General features: G+C 38.6%; 1 protein-coding gene across 1 annotated transcript in view; it reads right to left on the reverse strand.

Moving 5' to 3' along the window:
- Positions 1-7,681: 7,681 nt before the first annotated feature.
- The window catches only part of tmeff1b (transmembrane protein with EGF-like and two follistatin-like domains 1b), a 105,811-nt gene continuing 91,058 nt past the window's right edge, over positions 7,682-22,434 (reverse strand). Inside the window, exons 6-9 of the mRNA XM_008300251.1 lie at positions 17,269-17,328; positions 11,323-11,446; positions 9,838-9,999; positions 7,682-8,562 (exon numbers count right to left, since the gene is read on the reverse strand). Of these exons, the coding sequence (XP_008298473.1) occupies positions 8,478-8,562; positions 9,838-9,999; positions 11,323-11,446; positions 17,269-17,328 (431 nt within the window). The 3' untranslated portion in view covers positions 7,682-8,477. The remainder of the gene's footprint in view (positions 8,563-9,837; positions 10,000-11,322; positions 11,447-17,268; positions 17,329-22,434) is intronic.

Here is a 22,434-nt window from a genome sequence, read left to right on the forward strand (position 1 = left end):
TTTAAAAAAGGCTCCAGGATCCAAAGAGAACCTGAATTTGGCCCTCATTGGGACGTGGGCCAGGCGATAAATTCAGAGGGGAGCGGCAGTGCTCACACGAAACCCCCCTGCAGCTAAAAATAAAAACTTTGTAAGGTGACACTTTGACATTTTGAGAAGATGCAAAGCAGGGGATGATGGAAATCCCCATCCAAGTCCTGATTTGCTTTGTTACACCCATGCACTCTGATTCATAATTTTCCGTTATTCGTCCGTATGTCCATGCTAGCAGCTGTGAAACGTGTACATCAACAACCGCCCAGGAGTCATTCTGCAACTCTGCAGTGACAGATGCAAAGAAGTCACAGTTGTCTGGTCTGATTACACAGCGACGGAATGTTTTCAGGGGATTAAACACTGCAGCTCTGCCCTTTTTACTTTCCCCCTGGGCAGCAGAGTCCAAACATTGACAGAGATTGAGATCTGAAGCTCTTTATAGACATGACTGACAGTTCCAGAGCGTGAGGAGGAGTATCAGAGCGACACTATTTTAACACCGAACAGACACTGCACGAAGGGATTTATTTAGCGTGAGCATTGCTCTGTGTACAGTACATGTCTATTAATATGTTTTACATAAATACCTTCATTTAGTCACTGTTAACTCATTCCAAAGCTGCATCACTGTGACCTGTCGGATGTGAATATGGAAACTAAACCCTTGAGGTAGGGACAGTTTCACGTAAACTTTCTTACCATCCACTACCAATGTCTTCCATTAACTCTTTCTTCTACAATTGCAGGGCACATTTAAATTCACAACGCTAACTTACATATCAGTTGTGTTAATTTGGGTTTAATTTGCACAACTGGTACTTGGTAAATGGTACAGGAAGATGCCAGGATTTCAGTTCAGTAAGGTAACACAGACATTGCATTTACTTTGAATGAATTAAGGATAAACGTATGATTTTCTTCAACTATTACATGAGGACATGTCCTGCCTTTGCTTCTGGTTTGAAAAAGTCGAGGCTTAGTTGCACAAAGACAATATCATGTCCTAAGTTTAGAGGGAGAACACACAAAGAAAAATGTTTTCGTTTTAAAGCAAAATTTTTAGCAACTTTTGGCAAAATCTATTGAAACAGAAGATAACTTGCACGGCTACTAATCATAATTTAATCAATTAATCCCGAGAGGTGTCCAGCCTTTTCCCTGAAGCTGTGTCTACTTGCAACGCTTTGGTTTTAGATCAACCAGTGATGTAAGATGTAAAATGATCCAAAAACTAAAAAAACAAAAGCAGCTTTTAATTTTGCATAGTTTTCTGCTCTCCCATTCAGATAATCTTAGATTAATCCTGTGAACACCAGTGTTGGAAGTGTCACTTTACGTGGTCACGCCAGTCAGGAAAAACCCTATCCACTTCCACTATGAGGTTCTTTTGAATGAATGAATGTTGGATGTTCTTTTACACTGTTTGGAGCTGACTGACTGCTGAATGTGTTCGACTGATGCCAGCAGCTGCAGCTATCCCTGAATACCCCCCCTCAATCCACCACCTCTGGTCTGTAACTCTATATTTACCCCCCCACACCCCCCCCCAGGGCAGCGAGCCTGAAGCCCCGCCCACTGCAGAAATGCAGTGTGGTTGGTTTATTTTCATACGAAGAGGCGGTGACCTCTGCTCCGGCTCAGGCTTCTGCAGATGAGCACTTTTCTAATTAGACAGTTAATAATGCAGCCCCTCCTCTGGCAGGTGGGTGGGACTGATAATGAGGGCTGAAGGCCACATTCAACCTCATCTGTCCTCGTTTTCAAACCACTAACTCCCACAGCGTCTCTAACAGGGCTGGTATAAGTGTGTTATTTCATGCTATAATATCTATTTTTGCAGCTGAGGTTAATCCATCCATCCATTAGCTATTGCATATTTATCCTGCCGGGGCCTGGAGTCAGTCCCAGCTGACATTAGGTAAAGGTCTGCATGCAGCCTGGACAGATCACCAGTCCATCACAGTCAGCCACAGCCAGTTTACAACCACTAAATAACCTTCCATGCATGTCTTTGGACTGTTGAGAAAACAGATGCAGGGAGAACATACAAACCAGCAGGTTCAAGCCTCTCCTTGCTGTAAGGTGACAGTGCAAACTGCTGCTCCAACGTGCCGCTCAACAACAATTAAAGATGCAACAAAATCATTCCATGCATTAAAACAACAGGAACAAATGGCGTCGAATTCAAGCCAAAGGCTAAACTGGACATGCATTGCAGAAATTCATAATTCAGTTAGTCTAAAAGAACATTTCAGATGTCCACACTGTTGTTCTTATTAGGTCAAATGACATTTAAACGTTTCTCATCACAGATTCTGCAGCAAAATTCTACCTGGTCTTAAACTTTCAGACATGATTTGCTGTAACACTACCTCAAGATATCTTTAATTCCCCTCAATTCAAAACATCTACATTGTCCTTTTTTAGATTTCTCACATTTAGTTTTATCTGGTTAAAATCACCCAGACATGTTGAACTGGGGTCTGCCTCGTCAAAGTGTTATTACAGATATCTTGAATTAGACAGAAAGAACATTTTGCAAGGTGGTGCAGTTGTTAGCACCGTTGCCTCGCAGCAAGGTCACCGGTTCGCGTCCCAGTGAGGATCTTTCTGCGTGGAGTTTGCATGTTCTACCCGTGCAGAGTGGGTTCTCTCCAGGTTCTCCAGCTTCCTCCCACACAGTCCAAAAACATGTTGAGGTTAATTGGTGATTCTAAATTGTCCGTAGGTGTGAATGGTTGTCTGTCTCTAAGTGTAGCCCTGTGATAGACTGGTGACCTGTCCAGGGTGTCCCCTGCCTTCGCCCTAAGTCAGTTGGGATAGACTCCAGCCCCCCTTGACCCTAGTGAGGATTAAGTGGTGTATAGATAATGGATGGATTTTCGATTTCTGAAGTCAAATTTAAACTGGTTAGAATAATGCAGACATCTTGAATCGGAGTAACTACAGACACCTTTAATTATTATCTGTAGTTACACCAGAAGCTACAGCAAATGGGAAGCGACTTGATTTCACTGCAAACTTATATGACAGCAGTTATACCTTCATGTCAGAGCAGCCTGAGGCTGAAGTTTGAGTATATTTCAACACGAAGCTCTGGTTCTAAACAAACTCTTTGTGGATGAGTTCTTCCAATTTTGCAGCACTATTGAACCATTTTATCCAACACAGCAGCCACAGTTACTTCTGCTAACACTGTTCAAATTCGTCATTAGACTGATATCTAATGGGAAGCCTCGTATAGGCAGCTTCATGCACAACCATTTTTAGACTAGTCATAATAGCATTTGCGATATCATGAGCTACTACTCCAATCATTTCAAATGAAGTACAGATATTGGATTTGACTGGTCAGAATGATGTTATCTGGAAGAAAAAGCCAGTAGAGCTAAGACGAATCAAAATGACGTTCTCGATATCTTGTCCAGTCAGACTCTGTCATTAAATGTTCAAACATCCTTCAAATAAGACCAGGACTCAGTGGATTGAAGTCTGGAGCAAAGACTGGTGGCAGAGAGTTCTCACAGTTTATTGATTAGAAATTGGGCAAATGTGTCTTTATTCCAACCAGGAAGAAGCAATCAGATGTTTCAACATGGTTATAAGACGCATCCAAATATGACTATTTTGAGCAGATTATGAAATAGTTTACAACGTCCTTCTACATCGGAAAATTCTTTCAATATCGTTTTTTCAGACTTGTCTGGGCGCCAGAAAATCTGATTTTAATCTACTTTTTTACAGCTGTTTGTAGGCACTTGGTTGTTTCAAGTAATATCTTTTTACCTGTGAAAAGGAGCTCAACTCAGTCGGAGGTCTGGAGATCATCGTCAACAGGAAAACAGCTTTTGGTTGATGTGCTTTCTCACTTGAAGCTGTGAACAAGTGGAATTCCATCAACACAAACATTACATTTTTATTTTATTATCTCACACTGATGGATTTTAAAGTTTTGTATTGTTTACTGTATTTATTGCTCCGTGGTTGTTCTCTTGTTCTGTACCTGCCCAGGGACAACAGATGCTAATTAGCTACTAGCGAACTCTGGTGCAATTACTTTTAATTGTGCGTCGTCCCTGGAAAATAAACAAATGAATTAATGGGCCGATCCAACTGAGGTGGTCATATGAGGCACTTTTACCTTGATTGGCCCATAATTCTGATTATTTGTGGATAGTCCGGATCCATGTAAACGCAGCTACTGTCACCATTAGAAGATGTATGCTGTTGGTGTTTAGTATGGAATTAGGACACGGTGTCCCTGCAGAGCAAAAACAAAAGTGTCTTTTGTCTCCTGTGACTGATAACAGAGGTCATCTCAATAATTTGTGTATCTGCAGTCGAATCACACACACACAGGATTTCTATTAAAAAAGCATCATTAATTCATCACAAGAAGTGGAATATACTGTAAAATGAGAGCAGCGTCACACAGATCAAAGAGACAGCTGACAGCGGAAATAAAAAAAAGGAACATTTCAATCAAATAACAAAGCAGCACTCTGACGTACATTAAAAAAACATTTTTTATTTTGTCAGAGACCAAAAGTAGTCTCTCAGCGTCTACATGCAGAATATTAACATGTCAAACACATTCTAGTCACATTTAGAGAAGTCACGGCTGCGATGGTCGACAACAAGTAGAAACACGTCGCTCAGGTTCGGGTGAAGGTTGACCTACGATCTGCAAATGTAGAGACTAAAGACGGTACAGAAAAAACTGCTGTGACGAAAAATCAAACTTATAAACATACGGAGAAGACAAACCTCCCTGAACTCGCATTTTGGACCTCAGCACGGCCTCGGAGGTTCGCCAAATCTGGTGTCGCTATCTAGTCGTTCCTCCCTAGCCTCATCTTCCACTGCACAATTAATAATTAATTGATTAATCAGTAATTAAATTAAATCACTGTAAACTTACTCTGAAGGTTAGGAGTCATTTTAGTGCCCTTCTACCTCTGTTATTGTAGCTAGCGGGCTATCTGATAGCATTAGCTTATAATAGCTTCACGTCCCAGTTAGCAACAAAATTAGCTCCTGATCACATAAAAATGGTTGCATCATAAATATGTTCACAGGTTTATTCGTTCTTGTGGCGAGATGGGGGTCATGTGGACGGCGAGCTAAATGTGAGAAGCTAGCGCTAAGCTAGCAGGCTAACCAGACATCAAGGAGCCACAGTTCAGTAAATAGTTGTACCATCAAGTTATGCATTTGTTTGCACCACGTGCTTGAGCAACCTGGGCTAGGATTTGATTGTGATTGATTGATTTGTTCACTGTAAAACCATACATTAGAAACTTTTCATCAATGAATGTAAAAAAAAAAAAAAAAACCTGAATGGAGGATAACAAAGATTTCAGTTTGGGAGTGCCGAAGTTAAACTTTGGTTGAGAATAATTGCAAACTTTCTTACAATATGAAGTGAAATTGTGGGATTTTAACAAAAAAATAAAAATAAAAAACACATTATTTGACTTGGAGAATAAAACAGGCTGTGTTACGGTGAAGTCAGGGCCACAAGAACAACACAGCATTCATTTTCATTCACAGCATGAACAGATCCCATCGAGCATCGGTGTGACTGTTGCTGGACCAAATCTGAAATATTTGCATTCACAAAAGGTATAAAAAAAAAAAAAAAGAAGACGAAAGACCATGTTCTATTGTTAAGACAAGGTATTTTGGAAATGGTCACTTTAAAAGTCTTCGCTTGTAGAAACCGATGTAAACTTTTAAAAGAGGAATCGTGGAATGCAACCTGTTTTTTAGTCTGTATTTGTTGGACCAGTTCCCTGCAACTTAGTGTACTACATTGTGGAAAAGAAAGTACACAAAATGAGCTTTTGTGTTAGTTTTTCTTTTGAATACCTTTGCATGTACTGACGATTATCCATGAATTACTGGGATACTGAAGAAAATCTAAAGATTCTCAGCTAAATTCGTAATTCTTTTACATGCATCTATTGTACATGAGCTCAGATTTCGTAATTGTAAGACTTTTTTTTCCCATTTCAAACTGGTATAATTATCAGACAGGGTTGCTAAACTCTTTTTCTTTCATTAATGCAATGTGTTTGCTGTCCCTGTTCAACACCAATTTATGGTTTCTGGTGGGTCAAAATATCCTATATATTACTGAGTTGGTTGGTTTGCCACAGTATGCTTTGGAGTCCAACAGTCCAAATGCTGCCATTGAGCTTCACTGTGATTACCAACTGGAACCAGAACAAACGACAGGAAAACATGGGCTGAAATACGTCGAATGAACCTGCGGCCAAACTTTAAATTAGCTAAAAGTAGGACTGTGTTATTGCTGAAATGCTGTGACATTTTCAGTTGTACATTTATTTTCCCAGATGGATGTTTCTTGATTTGGTCCAAGAGGTTAGTTGGTGTACAAACGTAGACATTTGGTTTAAATCACCAAAAAAAATGCAGCTGCTTGACAAGAACATGACCCAGAATGCGGAATAAAAATATTTGCAAATGGAGGACAAAATGAGCGTACAAGACTTTGTGGATGCGGAAACCATAAACTGGCCCTAAGACTTAAAAACACTCAGACATGAAGAGACTTTAATGACCTAAATTTGGGTGTTTCCATCGAACTGTTAAGCGAATTTAAAACAAACTTTAAAAATTATAAAATAAAACCTCAATTAGCTTAACTAGTTAATTAGCTAGCGATTAGCTTCCGGGGCAAATAAACTAGGTTCTACAGTGTCATCAGAAGGAGGCGCTGTTGCCTTCATTACACATGGTTGTAATAAACAGAGCTGAAGAAGCTGAAAACAAAACTAGTTGCCACCAACAAAGAAACTTAAATAAAGAATAAACAAACAAACAAAAACTTTTGCGATTTACTACAGAAAAATGGAGCGATGTCTTGAGGAATGGTTTCCATTTGGGGAAGTTGTAGTTATTCTTTCATGTCAGCTGGTGCTGGTCATGTTTTATGATCTCTGGAGATGAAGACCCCGAAATAAAATGTGAGCTACATGTTGGCTATGTCAGAACTTTTGCAGACACTGTGTTTCCATGTCCCATTAAGTGCATAAACACTTTTGACAAACTCCAAAACCAACTAGAGCAAAAGTTTTCAGGTACTTTTTTTGAATGTTGGTGTTTTCTATGAACTTGTTTTAAATGTGATACTAAAAAATGCACACAGCAATGTTATGGAAAAATGTCTAGTATCTGTAAGACCTTATCTCATGGCCACACTAGAAGGAAAATGTGGATTTTGAGTTAGATTTTTTACGATGTATTGTGTTTCAGTTGTTGCCCGTTGGAATATTATTGGTTTTCTTGTGGGACCCTTTGTGCCGAAATGTCTCACTGAGGCCCAAATGCAAAACAAATAAAAAGACAAAATTAATCTTTCACATTCATAGAAAAATCCTTGATTACAACCATCTCAGCAACCAAGACTTCTTCCAGTTACATGAAAAATACCAAGAAGAGTTGATTTGCAGTCCCCCAAAAACCCCCACACAGCCGACTTCAGATTTACAAACGAAGATGCTGAAACATTCCTGCCTCTAAGCCTTACAATCGACATAAATCTGCTCCTGGTCGCAGCAGAAGTGGCTTTACTCCAAAGTTAAAGCCTGCAGACTGATTTCCAAGCCTTATACATTCCTTTTTTTTTTTAAAACACTGAATAACACCTTCCCTCCTCAGAGTCCTCGGTTCATCAGTCCGAGGAGGCGTCGACAGCTTTTCCTTTAAAAAGTTAAAACTACACCACAGTACACAGTTTTCACAAGTCATGCGAATATACAGGAACTAGAATTCAGAACGGAAGTTAACATAAAGACCTTGAGTAAAAACTACTTTCAAGAAAAGAATTATCAGAATAAATTATTAGCTTGTTTAACCACAGTGAAGTCTTTACATGGAATTTCATACCAAAGAATAAACGGCTCTATGTGACTGGCTGGCCCCGTCCCACCTCCAACAGAACAACATTTAGAACCAACTGCATTTGGTGATCAGCTGCACATTATTAGTTAAAAAAAAACAGCGGGAGGCAAAGAAACATGATTTTCAATAAATAGCACATTCCACAGGGGCAGATGTTACTCTGTTAGCCAGTTTACCGAAACCTCTAATGAAGCAGTTAAAAGGAATTAAGACAGCAGACGTGGTGACCAAGTGACAGCGGGTTCTGTTGATTCGGCTCCTTGTATATGCAGCAATTGGAGAAAAAAACTAAAAAATTAAATCATGATTGCGCAAAATAAATGCGCAGAAATTCCATCCGAAACAAAAAAAAAAGGAGGGAAAATAAGGCCCCTTAAATAAATATTCTTCTTTTTAATGGTTTTCCCAGGAGAAAAAAAAAAAAAGAAATTATTACCACACCTACTGTTAAAAAATGGTATTTCCCGCGCCGTAAGAAAAAACTTATCAAAAAGAACCACCAGCCAACACGGCTATACCATCCGGGAGTTAGTGTCCGACGAAAAGTGTCCGAGGTTCTGTTTTTGCCGACGGCCTCTGTTGTTTTTCGGACATTTCCTGAAGAGACACAGCGAGAGAAAATGGTCAATATTAGAATCATTAAACAGATTTTGAATCGAGTTGCATATAAATAGAAACTTCCAAGATATTTCTCTTTCTAATCTGGATGAAAACAATGGTGTAGACAACAGGAAACTATTGTTAGATTATTGTGTCAGCGGGAGCAGAGCATCAACTAATGAATCAGATGGAAAGACTGGTGGCACAACTTGCTTTAACACTAGTAATACTTTGCAGTGAGGAAAAAAATGAAAGCAAAAACAGACGGGAAAATGTTTGGGGAAATGTCAATGTCAACACAGTTTGTTCTTCAGGAAGAACTGGTGGTGAGATTTGAACCAGTTTTAATATCTGAATGCTAGCTGACGTTAGTCTCCAGGCTGAGAGCCACTCTAAACATTGGCGTGATAATGGCAGCGACACACATTTAAACTTGTAGATATCAAACATGTTATATATTATCTGCACAGTCCTCAAGTTACCAAAAAATCTGGACCAACATCAGTTCAAACCAACATCCCAAACCAGATTTCTCCTGGGGAGAACATCAAACTCCACACAGAAAGATCCTGGGTGTCCTTGCGAACCGGCGACCTTCTTGCTGAGAGGCAACGGTGCTAACCACTGCTCCACCTATACCCATTAGTCTGCTAAATTAATATTTCAGTTAGTCGGCTAAGTGTGTAGATTAAATAATACTCAAGGATCTGCTCTTTATTATTTAAATAAGTTCGGTAAATCTGTTTAATGAATAAATACTGTTGTGTCTTAACCTAAATCTTTAAATTATTCAATTCAATTTGTGTAAAAAATTCTATTGCAGGGTCTTAACCTTCATATTTAAGTTAGTCAGTTAAATGAATGAAATGAAAAATACTTTATTTATCCCAGAAGGGAAATTCAATATGTATTATAAATAATACTGTATGGTCTTGGTCAGGTAAATCTGTGCTATATATTTTTATTGTGGAGTCTTAACCTTAAAAGGAAAATGTTTCAGTTAAATTCGTATAAGAAATACAACTGGAGAATCTTAAGGTTAATATTTACACAAGTTTGGCAAATTCGTATTATATTTATTATTGCGGGGTCTTAACCTAAATACTGAAGCTTCGTAGCTACATGTTTAATCTTAATTCTCTTTTAGGGTCTGTTGGTGTTTCTATGATGATACTTTAGACACAGATGTAAAACAAACACCAGCTTTAATAACATCTCAAACTTCTTATTTTCTCATGAATTAAAGACTTCTGAAGTGAAAAACTGCCTCACCTCGTGATGCACATCACCACGGCGACGATGATGGCGATCTGCACGGCACCGATGATGGCGGCGATGAGGACGTAGTGCAGCTTCTGTCCGCTGGGAACCACGTAGAGGATGTTGAAGTCCTGCGGCTCGTCGCACTGGGAACCTTTGTATCCTGCATCACATCTGGGTGGAAACACAGCAAAAATCATTTAACCGCATCGCTACAGAACGGTGATAATAGTTACAACGGTGTCACGATTTAACGCTGAAAATCTACAGGATGCTTTTCACATAACTGACCTGAAAACGGCTTGTGGTTGTAGCATCGTAGTAGCAGAAGTAGCACTAGTGGTGAAACTGGGGTACGAGTGCCACGGAAATACAATTTACTTCAGTTTTCTTCTACTCCACTCCTTTTATTTAATATCATGTAATTTTACTCATTAAATGCAACATATCCAGGACAACATAATCATATTTTAACAACTAAAAGAAGCCATACTATGTACTTGAACTACCTGAAGGACTATGGAAGCGTTTCGGTGCCAAACAAGGAAAACAAACACATGTTTATTGTTACAACACGATGTACATACATCATGGACATACAAACGTGTTATTGTCAGACAAACTTTTCTTGTACGAACAATGATTGTACTATAATGTGAAAAATCTTACATTATAGAGTGAAAATGTATTATATATATATAAACTGAAAAATGTATTTTTTTAGGGGTGGGACTTGAATTTAAAATAACACGTTAAAGTCCCACCCCAATATGCTTTAAAACGTTAATTACAACTAATGAATTACAACAAAAATAACGCATTAAAAAAATTAACGCATTCAATCACAGTTTGCATCCGGTCAGTGCCTGATTTCATGGTCCACCGATACACTGATGCACAAGATGTGTCAGCGCTACGCTAACAACAACAAACATGGAGGAATCCGATGAGAGTGCATCGCTTGGACTGATGGAGGACAAGCTTCATTTTTAAGAAAACTTCCTGATGGAAGCCTTGACAAGAGCGTGGTTTTGTGCAACTTGTGCAAAAAAGAATCTGCATCCCACAGAAGCACATCAAGCTATGGTACCACCTGAATGCAAAGAATGTTGCAGCGAGCACAGAAACCGCCGGAGCTGTTAGAGCTAGCAGTCCTGGATAGCAACAAATTTTTTTAACGCGTTATTTTTGTTCTAATTAATTAATCAATCATAATTAACACGTTAAAGTCCCACCCCTAGTGTTTTTATAACAAGATGTTTTTATAGTTTTATGACATACAAAATTCTCATTGTATTACAATAAACTTTTCTGATAATAATAATAATAATCATTCTATAGCGAGAAATATTTTACATTAAGATGTAAAAAATTTACTTTTAAGATTTTACATTTTTATTTTTTTTTTACTGGAAGTAGGAAACTCTGATCAGATAATTGCAGTCAAAGTGAGAACTTCCTTTCCTGACGTCCAGCTACCAGCAGTAGTTCACTGACCTGCAGGTTGCCATGTTGTATTTGATCTCACATTTCCCGTGAACACAGAAGCCGGCGTAGCTGTCGGCGCAGGGGATGGGCATGCCGGCGTAGAAACCGTCTCCGTGGTCCAGACCTGTGGTCTCTGAAACATGGACAAATAAAATACACCGAGACGATTAATGCTGCTGCAGAACCTGAAGGACTTTATCACAACATTAACGCCTTGTTTCTGTTCTGGATTCATATCAGGATTTGGTTCACTACAGGAAACATGCAAATGTTGGTAAAATGGTAAACCAAATAAAGCAACATGTTTGGTTTATAACGCTGTATGATGTCCCGTTTACCGCAGTGAAATCAGTTTATTTACCAATAAACTGATTTCACAAATATTTTACAAATTATAAATTAAACTTATTATAATAAACACAGGTTTAATTGTCTAGTCTATATTCTGCTGCAGTGACCTTTTTATTACATTCACTTTTACAAATATATTATTTAAAATACATATGAAACACATTTCATTTATTAGAACTAATTCACTATTTTACTTTTTAAATAACTTTTCTGGTTCTTATTTCTTATTCAATCTTCACTTCAGACATTAAAACCGTCTGATGTGACGTCTTTTTATAAATCTGTTATGAAGCTACGACAAAACTGTTTGTTGTCGTCGATGCTTTGATTTGTTTTTGACTTTATCTTTAAATCTTTTATTTTGTCCTGTTATTTTAATCTGAATATTTCAACGCTTTTTTTTCTTTCTCTGTAAAATTGTAGTGCAATAAATACAGCACTTTGCCTTTGTGTATGACATGTTCTGTACAAACAAACTTTCCTCTCCCTGATGGGTTAATTGGGAAAAAATCATTACAAAACATAAAATTTATGACAATAATGATCAAATATGACTGTTTTAAGGGAGAACTGTTGGGTTATAAACAGCTGCGGTGTCGCGTTGAGCAGATAAATCAGGAAATAAAGATGCTTTGACATAAAGACGTTCTTCAATCACACCGAGCTGCTTCTGCTCGCTATAATTCACGGCAGAATCACAGAAACAGCTCATTAAAATGACGGATACCAACGTTAGCGGCTCCACATTAACATAAAGAAGCTTTAAATAACAAACCCAGTGCTGGGCTTTAAAACTTCTCCTCAGTTGTGACGTTTTCTGGGATTTACAGGCTTAAAAAGCTACTGGATCAAACATCACAAAGAGATTATTATGAGCAGCTAAAGACATCAAACTGTTGCTTTACTTCAGAGTTTTTCCTCTTTTTTTTCAAACCTGTTTAATATTTTATCTGATATTTTATCTCTCACCATGAGCTCGTCCGGTTCTGCTTTTATCAGCGAAAAAAAAAAAAAATAAAACCAGTTTTGTGTTTAGACTATTTGAGATTTTAAGCCTCAGTTTGACAGCTGCAGTGACGGGACACGGGAAATAAAAGAAAAGACAGAAAGCTGATAGATAAAATTAGTTTATATGATTTATGGCATTTGTGTCCCAATCTTATTTTTGTTTTAAAATCTACAAAAATAAAGCGTTAGCACCAGATTCTGTTAAAAAAAAAAAGTTTCTGAACTCCTCAGTTGAATATTAAACATGTTTTTGTCATTTTCAACAGGTTTCATTTCATTTAGCAAGTTGTTTTTTTTTCATTTTAGACAGATTGAGTTAGTTTGGAGCATTTTTGCATCACTGTTGGACAGGTTTGAAGTCCATCCATCCATCCATCCATCCATCCATCCATCCATCATCTATACACCACTTAATCCTCACTAGAGACAAACAACCAAGCACACTCACATTCACACCTACGGACAATTTAGAATCACCAATTAACCTCAACATGTTTTTGGACTGTGTGAGAGGAAGCCGGAGAACCCGGAGAGAACCCACGCTGCACGGGGAGAACATGCAAACCCCACGCAGAAAGATCCCAGGTGTCCTCACTGGGATGCGAACCAGCGACCTTCTAGCTGTGAGGCAACGGTGCTAACCACTGCTCCACCTTGCAGCCCTTTAACCTCTAATATAAGGTTTCAACTCATATCAGACGAACTTTAACTCATTTTGGATATTTCTGGTGTCACTTTGGACACGTTTTGAGTCATTATAGATATGTTTTGTGCCAATTCGAACTGATTTGTCATTTCTGACATCTCGCTGAGTCATCTAAAAAAAAAGTTCATCATTTTGGACAATTTTTTCATCACTTTGCACAAGCTTCAATTTATTTTAGACAATGTTTGATTCATTTTGGACACATTTCAAGTCATTTTGGACCAATTTTAAGACATTTTGAGGAACTTTTGCATCACTTCTCAGTTTCAATGAAGCTATTTATTTTCAACAACTGCGTCCTACTGCACAGGAGACATTTCTGGGTTCTCTCTCAGTCTTTATGGTTGTTCTGTTTCCATAGAGGACTTTATATTGTGGTGAAAAGCGAGGAAAAATGAATCCATATTGAGGAAAAATGTAACAATGGCAAAAAAGATGTATAGTTATATCAAAGCAAAATGTGCACGTGTGGGTTTCTATCATTTTAAATGTTTATCTGTGGGACATAAAGGAAACACTGGTTGAGCTTCAGTGAGGTAAAATCAACACCAGTCCCAAAGTCCTGCCTCGATAAATCACCACTTTCTTTAAATTAATCCTTAAACCTTCCTTTTATCGCTTCGTCTTAGAGTCACTTCTGTGTTTTTCTCATGTGCAGCATCCTGAAGGTGTTCTTCATTTGTTTTGTCTCTGTGAAAGACGCCACAGAAACACGCTGATTATTAATCTGTGAGTGAAGTCGGCACTTTTCCTTCTTCTCTGAGTTCAGCCTTGTTAACCTTTAGCAACCCGGAGCGATAAAAACACGCAGTGAAGGTTGAGAATGTGGTTTTTATTCATTTATCTCCGGCTCTGAATGATTTATTTATACTTGAAGGACGGATGTTTGCTGGATGAAGGTCACCTGGACGAGCCGCAGATGAAAACGCTGCAGATATGAGCAGCTCGAGTGCTGCTTTTTCTCAGCTCTCCACTTCATCAGAGGCTGGAATGTTTGCTGCTGTTTGTCCACAGTGAAGGTTTATGAATCCGTCTGCGTGTGCCCAACTCAAAGGTTTCTGACGGAGCCGCGGAGGAATATGTCCTCCAGTGACGCACCGGTCGCTGATATCGATGATAAAACCTCCGCTCTCTGTTTCATCTCCGCTTTGATCTCCAGCATTTGCAGCTGAATCGTTCTGCTCCACTAATCTGCGTGTTTACTGATGAGAAATTACAGGATCAGCCTACAACCAAAAAAACTCACTTTATTTCAGTATCTGACTTCTGGTTTCCCCCCCCGTGCGAGGACACGATTGTGCATTAAGGAGATTTTCGGAGAGGTTTTATCCTCGGCAGGTTCAGTTGCAGGTTCACAGGCTGCCGACAGCTGTATTAAAGTTATATAATCTGAACACAGAGTCTCAGAGGTCATTAATGTGCACTTTCAGCCATGTAGCGGCTTAACTCTGGAATATCAGACTGAAAAACTGGACGGATCAACGCACAGTTTGCTGCAGATGTTCATGTGTCAGTCAGAACGACACATTTACCACCAGGAGACGTTTCCATGTCGTGTTTGTCAGGTTTCATTCATCCATCAGGAAAATGACCCAAATCTCACTGCACCACCGCAACAGTATTTATAACTGTATTTGTGTCGGGTAATTTAACTGTGTGTGTGTTTTTATGGCTGAACCTGCATCGTCATTTTGTTCTGCAGTGCGTCCTTGATATGCAGTTGTGACTCGATAATCTGACCCTTAACAATCCAGAAATATTGCTATCCGACAGATTTTTAGGAAAAACAAATGGAACCCATTAAAAACAGCCTTAACATACCGACAGCCTTGGATTCTGACTCCGACATGACAGTTAATGTCACAAATAAGGAAAACGGCGTATTATCTGACTTAACAATCCGACAGATTGGCTACGTTCAGACTGCAGGACTTAATGCTACATTTGGATTTTTTTGTGAAATCTGATTTTTTGGCGAGTTGGTTCACATTTCCAGCTAAATACGACTTGTATGTGATCTGCTGTGTGAACTTCATACGAACCAAAAGTGTCCCGCATGTGCAGAAGAGGACACGACGACGTCACACGCAGCGAGCGTGCTCTGCTATGGAAGTAAACACGGATGGTAACGATGGAGCATACCTCGCTGCCGCCGATGGTGGAAACAGAACTGTGACCGCTAACTAAACTAGCATCAGCAGCCAAGTACTGCCTGTATGTTCTGGCCACTTCCACCCCGTCGGAGCGCTCCCCCAGGGTGGAAGTGGCCAGAACGTGCACAATCACACCGTTCAATTAGACGTGAAATCCAGCGATGAGTAGTGTTCTAATACACTAGTTATTATAACAACTATAAACAATAAATATTAACAACAAATGAGCCTTCAAGCATCAAGCCTTCGACCTCCATCTTGACAATCCGACAGTCTTGCTATCCAACATAAAAGAAGGTTTTACATTTAGTGCCAGATTTTCGAATCACGACTGTAATTTGTATGAATGACAATAAAGTAGTCGGAGTCTGACATCTGAAAATCACAGTATTCTACATGTTTCATTTAAAAAGATTACCACAAAGTTCGCACCAGATTCTGAGCTGAAAATTTCTGAGCTCCTGAATCTGATGCTCCACGACGGACTCAGCAGGTTGAATATCAAACATGTTGTTGTCATTTTGGACCGTTTCTGCATCGCTATCCGACAGGTTTCAACTCACATCAGACCACTTCTGAGACATTTTAGACAGATCTTGAGCCACTTTAACAAATTTGACGATTTTTTGACTCATGTTGGACGTTGCTTTTAACAACTAGGACAAGTTGAAACCAATTCTGGACACGTTTTGTTTCATTTTGGACTAACTGTTGTTTGTGTTACAGGTTTTGACATTTTCTGACATCATGGACAGTTTATCAGTATCTTCGAACAGATTTTTAGCCATTTTGAAAACATTTGCGTCATTCGGACAATTTTTTACATCAACTTAAACAAGTTTCAATTCATTTTAGACCTTTGACTCGTTTTGGACAATGAGACATTTTTGTTTCAATGAATTTTAGACAGATTTAGTTTCATGTTGGGAAAATTTTGAATCATTTTGACACATTGTTTTACATGTTTTTGGTCATTTTGGACAACTTTTGCATCACTTTGCAGAGGTTTAGATTCATTTTAGACAAGTTGTGAGTCATTTTAGACATTCTTTTGGTATCTTAGACAATTTTTTTTAGTAATTTCTGACAAATTTTGAGTCATTTTGAAAAGTCTTCATCATTTTGAGTCATTTTAGACATTCTTTTGGTATCTTAGACAATTTTTTTTAGTAATTTCTGACAAATTTTGAGTCATTTTGAAAAGTCTTCATCATTTTGGATTTGTCACTTTGACTAAGTTTTGATTAATTTTAGACAATTTTAAATCATTTTGGAAAAGTTTGAAGTCATTTTAGACACATTTTAAGTCAAGTTTTAATTCATTTGACACATTTCTCTTCTTTTTGACCAATTCTGAGTAATTCTGAATGATTCTTCAATAATCTGTGGCAGATTCAGACTTATTTTCAAGTCTTCACAGTGGTCTGAGGGGTGAGTCGTCATTATATTTTGCTGCTGAGTTTCCAGAAAGATGGAAATAAAAACAGACTGATGAATCAACATTTAGGTGAAAATATACTTTCCAGGCAGCTGATTTCTGTTTTTGCTTCCAGTTGGAGTGACAACAAAAGTTTTAAAAGACCAATTTTTGCCATGATGTACACTGTTTGCATTCAAAGGGAGGATGAAATGAACCAGAATTCATATTTAACTTGCAGAACAGCGTCTTTCTAACTGACAGACATCAAGGACAGAACGACAAAAAGAGCCACACAGTGACGGATTTTTCTTTCTTACCTAAGACTTTGACTTTGAAAGGGCTGCTGTCGTCTTTCTTCCCCAGTTTTTCTTTATCAGCTGTGGAGAAAAAAAAAACAAAAAACAAAGTCAGAGTTTCTCTAAATAACCACAAACAAGTTGTTTTTGTCAACATGCTGGAAACACATTTCAGTCTTTACATCCTGGTTTGTTTCTTCGAACTGTCACCGTCTGTCTGCTTGACTTCCTGTCTGTCGCCTCGTGTCTTTTCCGATTTCTTCATTCGCTCTGTGTGTGTGTTTGTGTGTGTTTGTGTGTCTGTGTGTGTTTGTGTGTCTGTGTGTGTTTGTGTGTTGTGCTGTTTATTCCTCAGGACAGACTAAAGGAAGTGGAAGATGTCGGGGGATGTTTACTGGATGTGTGAGTCTCGCTCTGTTTGCTGGAGTCGAGGTGTTGAAGGGTCAATCTCACCTGACACCGTGTGTGTGTGTGTGTGTGTGCAGGCCAACGAACAAACAAACAAAGCAGCAGCAGGGCCTGGTTCGGTGTGATGCTGCGGTTATTTTGCTGTCGACAGGCTTTATGTCTTCATGTTGTCTGCAGCTGAATGTTAAACAGCACAAACACACACACATTCTGAATTACAGCTTTAATTTCTCACTGATAGCAGATTAATAATGAGGTGCAGTCAGACCATTCCACACAAACAACGGGTTTGATTATGTGAGAATAAATTCTGCATGACTCCGTTATTTTGTTGAATTGTCAAAATTGTACTTATTATGTATGGCACTGAAGGAGCTGCTCTTAATCTCATTGTACTTGTGTATAGTGACAATAAAGGCATTCTATTCTATTCTTCTATTCTAAAATGAGCCGATTCTCTCCTCTGTGACGCTGTAGGAAAGGAAACCAGTCTGAGGACGGAGTTTTTCCAGAAGATCGAGGTTTACGTCTCGTGACAAACCAAAGACCAATCTTATATTTAAATTCCATTCAGTTTTTTGCTCACTTTCTGGTTCGATTCAGTTTAAAAAAAAAAAAAAAAAAAGCGAGATTAATTGCTATTAATTAATTACAAAGCCTCTAATTAGATTCCTTTTTTAAAAAATTGCATCCCTCCACTGGTTTTTATGCGTTGGCTTTCTATCTAATGTCATCTATTTTTTTTAAAAATTCTGTTTTTTAATCTATTCTTATTTAAATCCAGCTAACTCGCTACCTGTTTTGTCTTTTTATTGGCTCATCAGCCATCTGTGAAGCACTCTAAATGCGCTGAGGTGTGTGAAAGGTGCTGAACAAATAAAGCTTAACTGATCGATGGATGGATTGACCACAGTCACCCATAAGACACAACACGGGCTCAACGCCAGATGCAACTTTTCAGTCCTGACACCTTATTTTTGTGTTAATATTACAGATTTCTCAAAAAAATTTTGGTGAAATGCTACAAAATTAAGCTTTAAACTGCAGTTTGTCCTCACAGAGATGCATAAATACACACAAACAAAGCAGGAGGGAAGCGAAATATGCAAAGAGTAAACACAGTCATCCATTTTTAAAGCTCCTGTGTTCCTCGGGAAATATTGATAGAAGTCTTTGTCTGTTTTACCTCCTTCCTGCTTCTTTGCAACCAAACAACACGGAGACTGATTATATAACAGTCGACTGATGCAAGAGAAGAAAAGAACAATGAGGTAAAGTTTGAGGACTCGGCTGTAGTTTCTGTGTCTATTTACAGCTCTTGATTTTTATAGAAATCCCTGCTAACATGTCAGGATGTGAGTTTTTTTTTTTCCTTTTTCTTGAACTAATTCAACCTGCAGCGTGTTCCTGTTCTCTCCTCGCTCTGCTGTAATTAATTTAATCAACTTAATTTAGCCTCTTCTAGGAAACATCCTCCTCTCTCTATCAAACAACACTTTTAGGAAAAACCCCACGACGAACATGTTGTCAGAGAATTTTTAGTCGCTTTCAGTGGTTTGAATATTTTAGTATTTTATATTTATTTCATTTTAGATATTGATCCTACACGTTTGAATCCAATTATGTCTTGTTTTTTTAATTTTAAATATTGTTTAGTTTTGTTTTTGACATTTATTTTACAAGTTATCTTGCTCTGTCTGTTTTATTTCACATATTTCTGTTGTTTCCTGTCCTATAAAACGTGCTGCAGCTTTAGATAAATACACTCAGCAGGTTTTTATTGCGTTGCATATTGTAGTGGTTTGTTAGCAACTGAAACTAGATACTAATGTGAGTATAACGTGATTAATAACCAAAAATAAACGACCGACCTGCACTGCCAAGTTGTTGATTTTAGATTTTATTCTAACGTTTGGTGCCTGTGCAAAGGTTTTCAGCATTTTACATGTTTCTTATCTATAAAGCAAAACTTCTGTCAAGTTAGAGTCAAACTACAAGATCGAAGAGTTCTGCAGCTCCTTTGAAATACAGTCGTGACTCGACAATCCGACACTAAGTGTAAAACCTTCTTTTATGTCGGATAGCAAGGCTGTTGGATTGTCAAGACGGAGGTCGAGATACAAGGAGGGCTTGATGCTTGAAGGCTCATTTGTTGTTCATATTTATTGTTTAAAGTTGTTATAATAACCAGTGTGTTGTTAGAACACTACGCATCGCTGGATTTCACGTCTAATTGAACGGTGCGCTTGTGCACGTCTGGCTAGTTCCACCCCGGGGAAGCGCCCCGACGGGGTGGATATGGCAGGAACGCACATGCCAGTTCAGAATAGCGGTCACAGTTCTGTTTCCACCATCGGTGACGGTGACGGTGGCGGCAGCGGCGACGACGAAGGAGTGGCAGATACGCTCCACCATTACCATCCGTGTTTACTCTCCCAAACACTGAGCACGCTCGCTGTGTGTGACATCATCGTGTCCTCTTCTGCGAATGTGGGACACTTTTGGGTTGTATGAAGTTCACACAGTAGATCACATCCAAGTCGCATTTAACTGGAAATGTGAACGAACTCACAAAAAATCGGATTTCACAAAAAAATCCTAGTTGAGCATTAAGTCCTACAGTCTGAACGTAGCCAATCTGTCGGATTGTTAAGTCAGATAATACGCTGTTATCCTTATTTGAGACATAGAATGTCATGTTGGAGTCAGAATCCGAGGCTGTTGGTATGTTAAGGTTATTTTCTATGGGTTCCGTTAGAATAGCAAGGTTTTTGGATTGTTAAGGGTCGGATTATCAAGTCACGACTATATTCTCATCAATTACAGATACCAGCTGATATTGATGATATTATGAATTAGATTTCCAGGAAATTATGGAAAGTACAGCAAAAATTACAACCTCGTAGTCTCAGCACAAGTCATCAAATTCATTGAAATATGCAGTAAATGTATCCACCGGAGGATGAATCCTGTGAAACACTAACGATAAAACTACCTTAATTTCCCACCGGCTGATGGTTTGGGTGAATATTTAATGACGTTAATGGACCACAGATTTACAACCAACTACAACTAGAGCTCAGTGCCGTAACAAATGAGCTTATCCATCTCAGTTCGATTAGTTTTAATTTCTTTTAATTAATTTGATTCATTAAGGTGTTTGTGAGGGCAGATGACAGAGTTACAGCAGCTTGATGATTCCTTTGGTAAATAATCACTCAAACATGGATGAAAATTCACTCTGTGTTGCTCTATGAGACCAGAGAGTGAAGCTGCAGCGAAAAATCAACTCGTCGGCAACCATTAAATCAGTTGCTGACTGTTTTGATAGTTGATCAATTGGTTTGAATTAATATTTAAAGTACAAAAAGTCGAAAAGCTCAAACGGACATTTTTTAAAGTATGAATATTTTCTACTTTCTGTCCTCCTCTGTGACAGAAAACTGAATATCTCTGGGTTATAACATTTGTTATTTTGCACTTCAGGAAACACTTATCGGCAATTTTCACCATTTTATAAATCAGCTAACGAAGAAAATCGCCAAAACATTTTTGTTTCCACATAGCGGTCAATCAAATGTGAAAGAAACTTTTTTTTTTTTTGGACATAAAAGAAGAAACGCAAAAGCAATAATATATATAAGTACGATGCATCACTGAAATAAAATAAGTGAACTTATAATAATAATAACAAGGCTGGATAGAACAGTATAAAGTAATTCTGGCAACTACACTGAGCTAATATCACACATGATAATGAAACACTGAACCTGAAAATGAGATGAAAATGAAGTGTTGCGGAAACGAACAAAGAAGTTTAAAAGAAATGTCACGTCTTAATATAATATCTGGACGACCACATTTGGGCCACAAACGACTTTTTTTTTTTGCTACGGCTGCAGTAAAATAAATTATCCTCTGAGTTTGGTTTGTGGTGTTTGGTGAACCGAAGCGTTGGCTTGATGCCCTGAGGAGGCGGCCGATCAGCAGAGGGGGCAGCTGCTCTTCACCTCAGGGCTTCTAGACTCCCACGTTCCCCTCCCAGCCGCCACCTCCCAGAGCCAATCAGACGCCTGGTCGCCGTCCGCCTTAAAGCCACAACCGATGACAAGAAATCCATAAATCCTGCCGGGTTACGGCCTCCTGCCAGCAGCCACAGAGAGAGCGACTCCGGCAGGACGACACTTTGTGATTCAAGGTGAGTCCATCAACATAAATCAGGGCTCAGACTCGGAGCTTGTTGGCAGCGGCTCTGAAAAACATCAGACGGCAAACTGTGACTGCAAATGAGGTTTGTATCTCACACTCGCCTCCTCCGAGAGGAGAAATCATTCAGCGACGGATCAGAGGAGTCATGACTCATCTCAGCGGTGTTTTTAGCTTCTTCATTAAAATCTGCTCTGCATATTTAGGAATGAAACAAGAAATTAAACATGGGAGATGTTCTGCGGCGTCACTCGCAAAGTGGGAACAAATAAAGCAGAACTAAGAGGAGCTTTTTAACCTCCTGAACCTCAGAATCTGTTGGCAGATTTAAAAAGCATGCAACCTTTACAAGAAGAAGTCGCTAAAATTATACCTCTTACCAGAACAAGAAACTGTAAAAACAACAAACTCGTTGGACTTTCAATTTTTCTTGATATACTCATGTTTGAGGGCCTGGCATCATTGGAAAAAATAATCACATTTAGGCCAAAAAATGTGAGATTTCATCCAAATCACTTTTTTCTACTTCTTAAAATTTGCAAAAACTAAACTAGATTTTGTCAAAAACTAAAA

Source organism: Stegastes partitus, unplaced genomic scaffold (assembly GCF_000690725.1).
Source record: "Stegastes partitus isolate 25-593 unplaced genomic scaffold, Stegastes_partitus-1.0.2 Scaffold1515, whole genome shotgun sequence".
NCBI classification, from domain to species: domain Eukaryota; kingdom Metazoa; phylum Chordata; class Actinopteri; family Pomacentridae; genus Stegastes; species Stegastes partitus.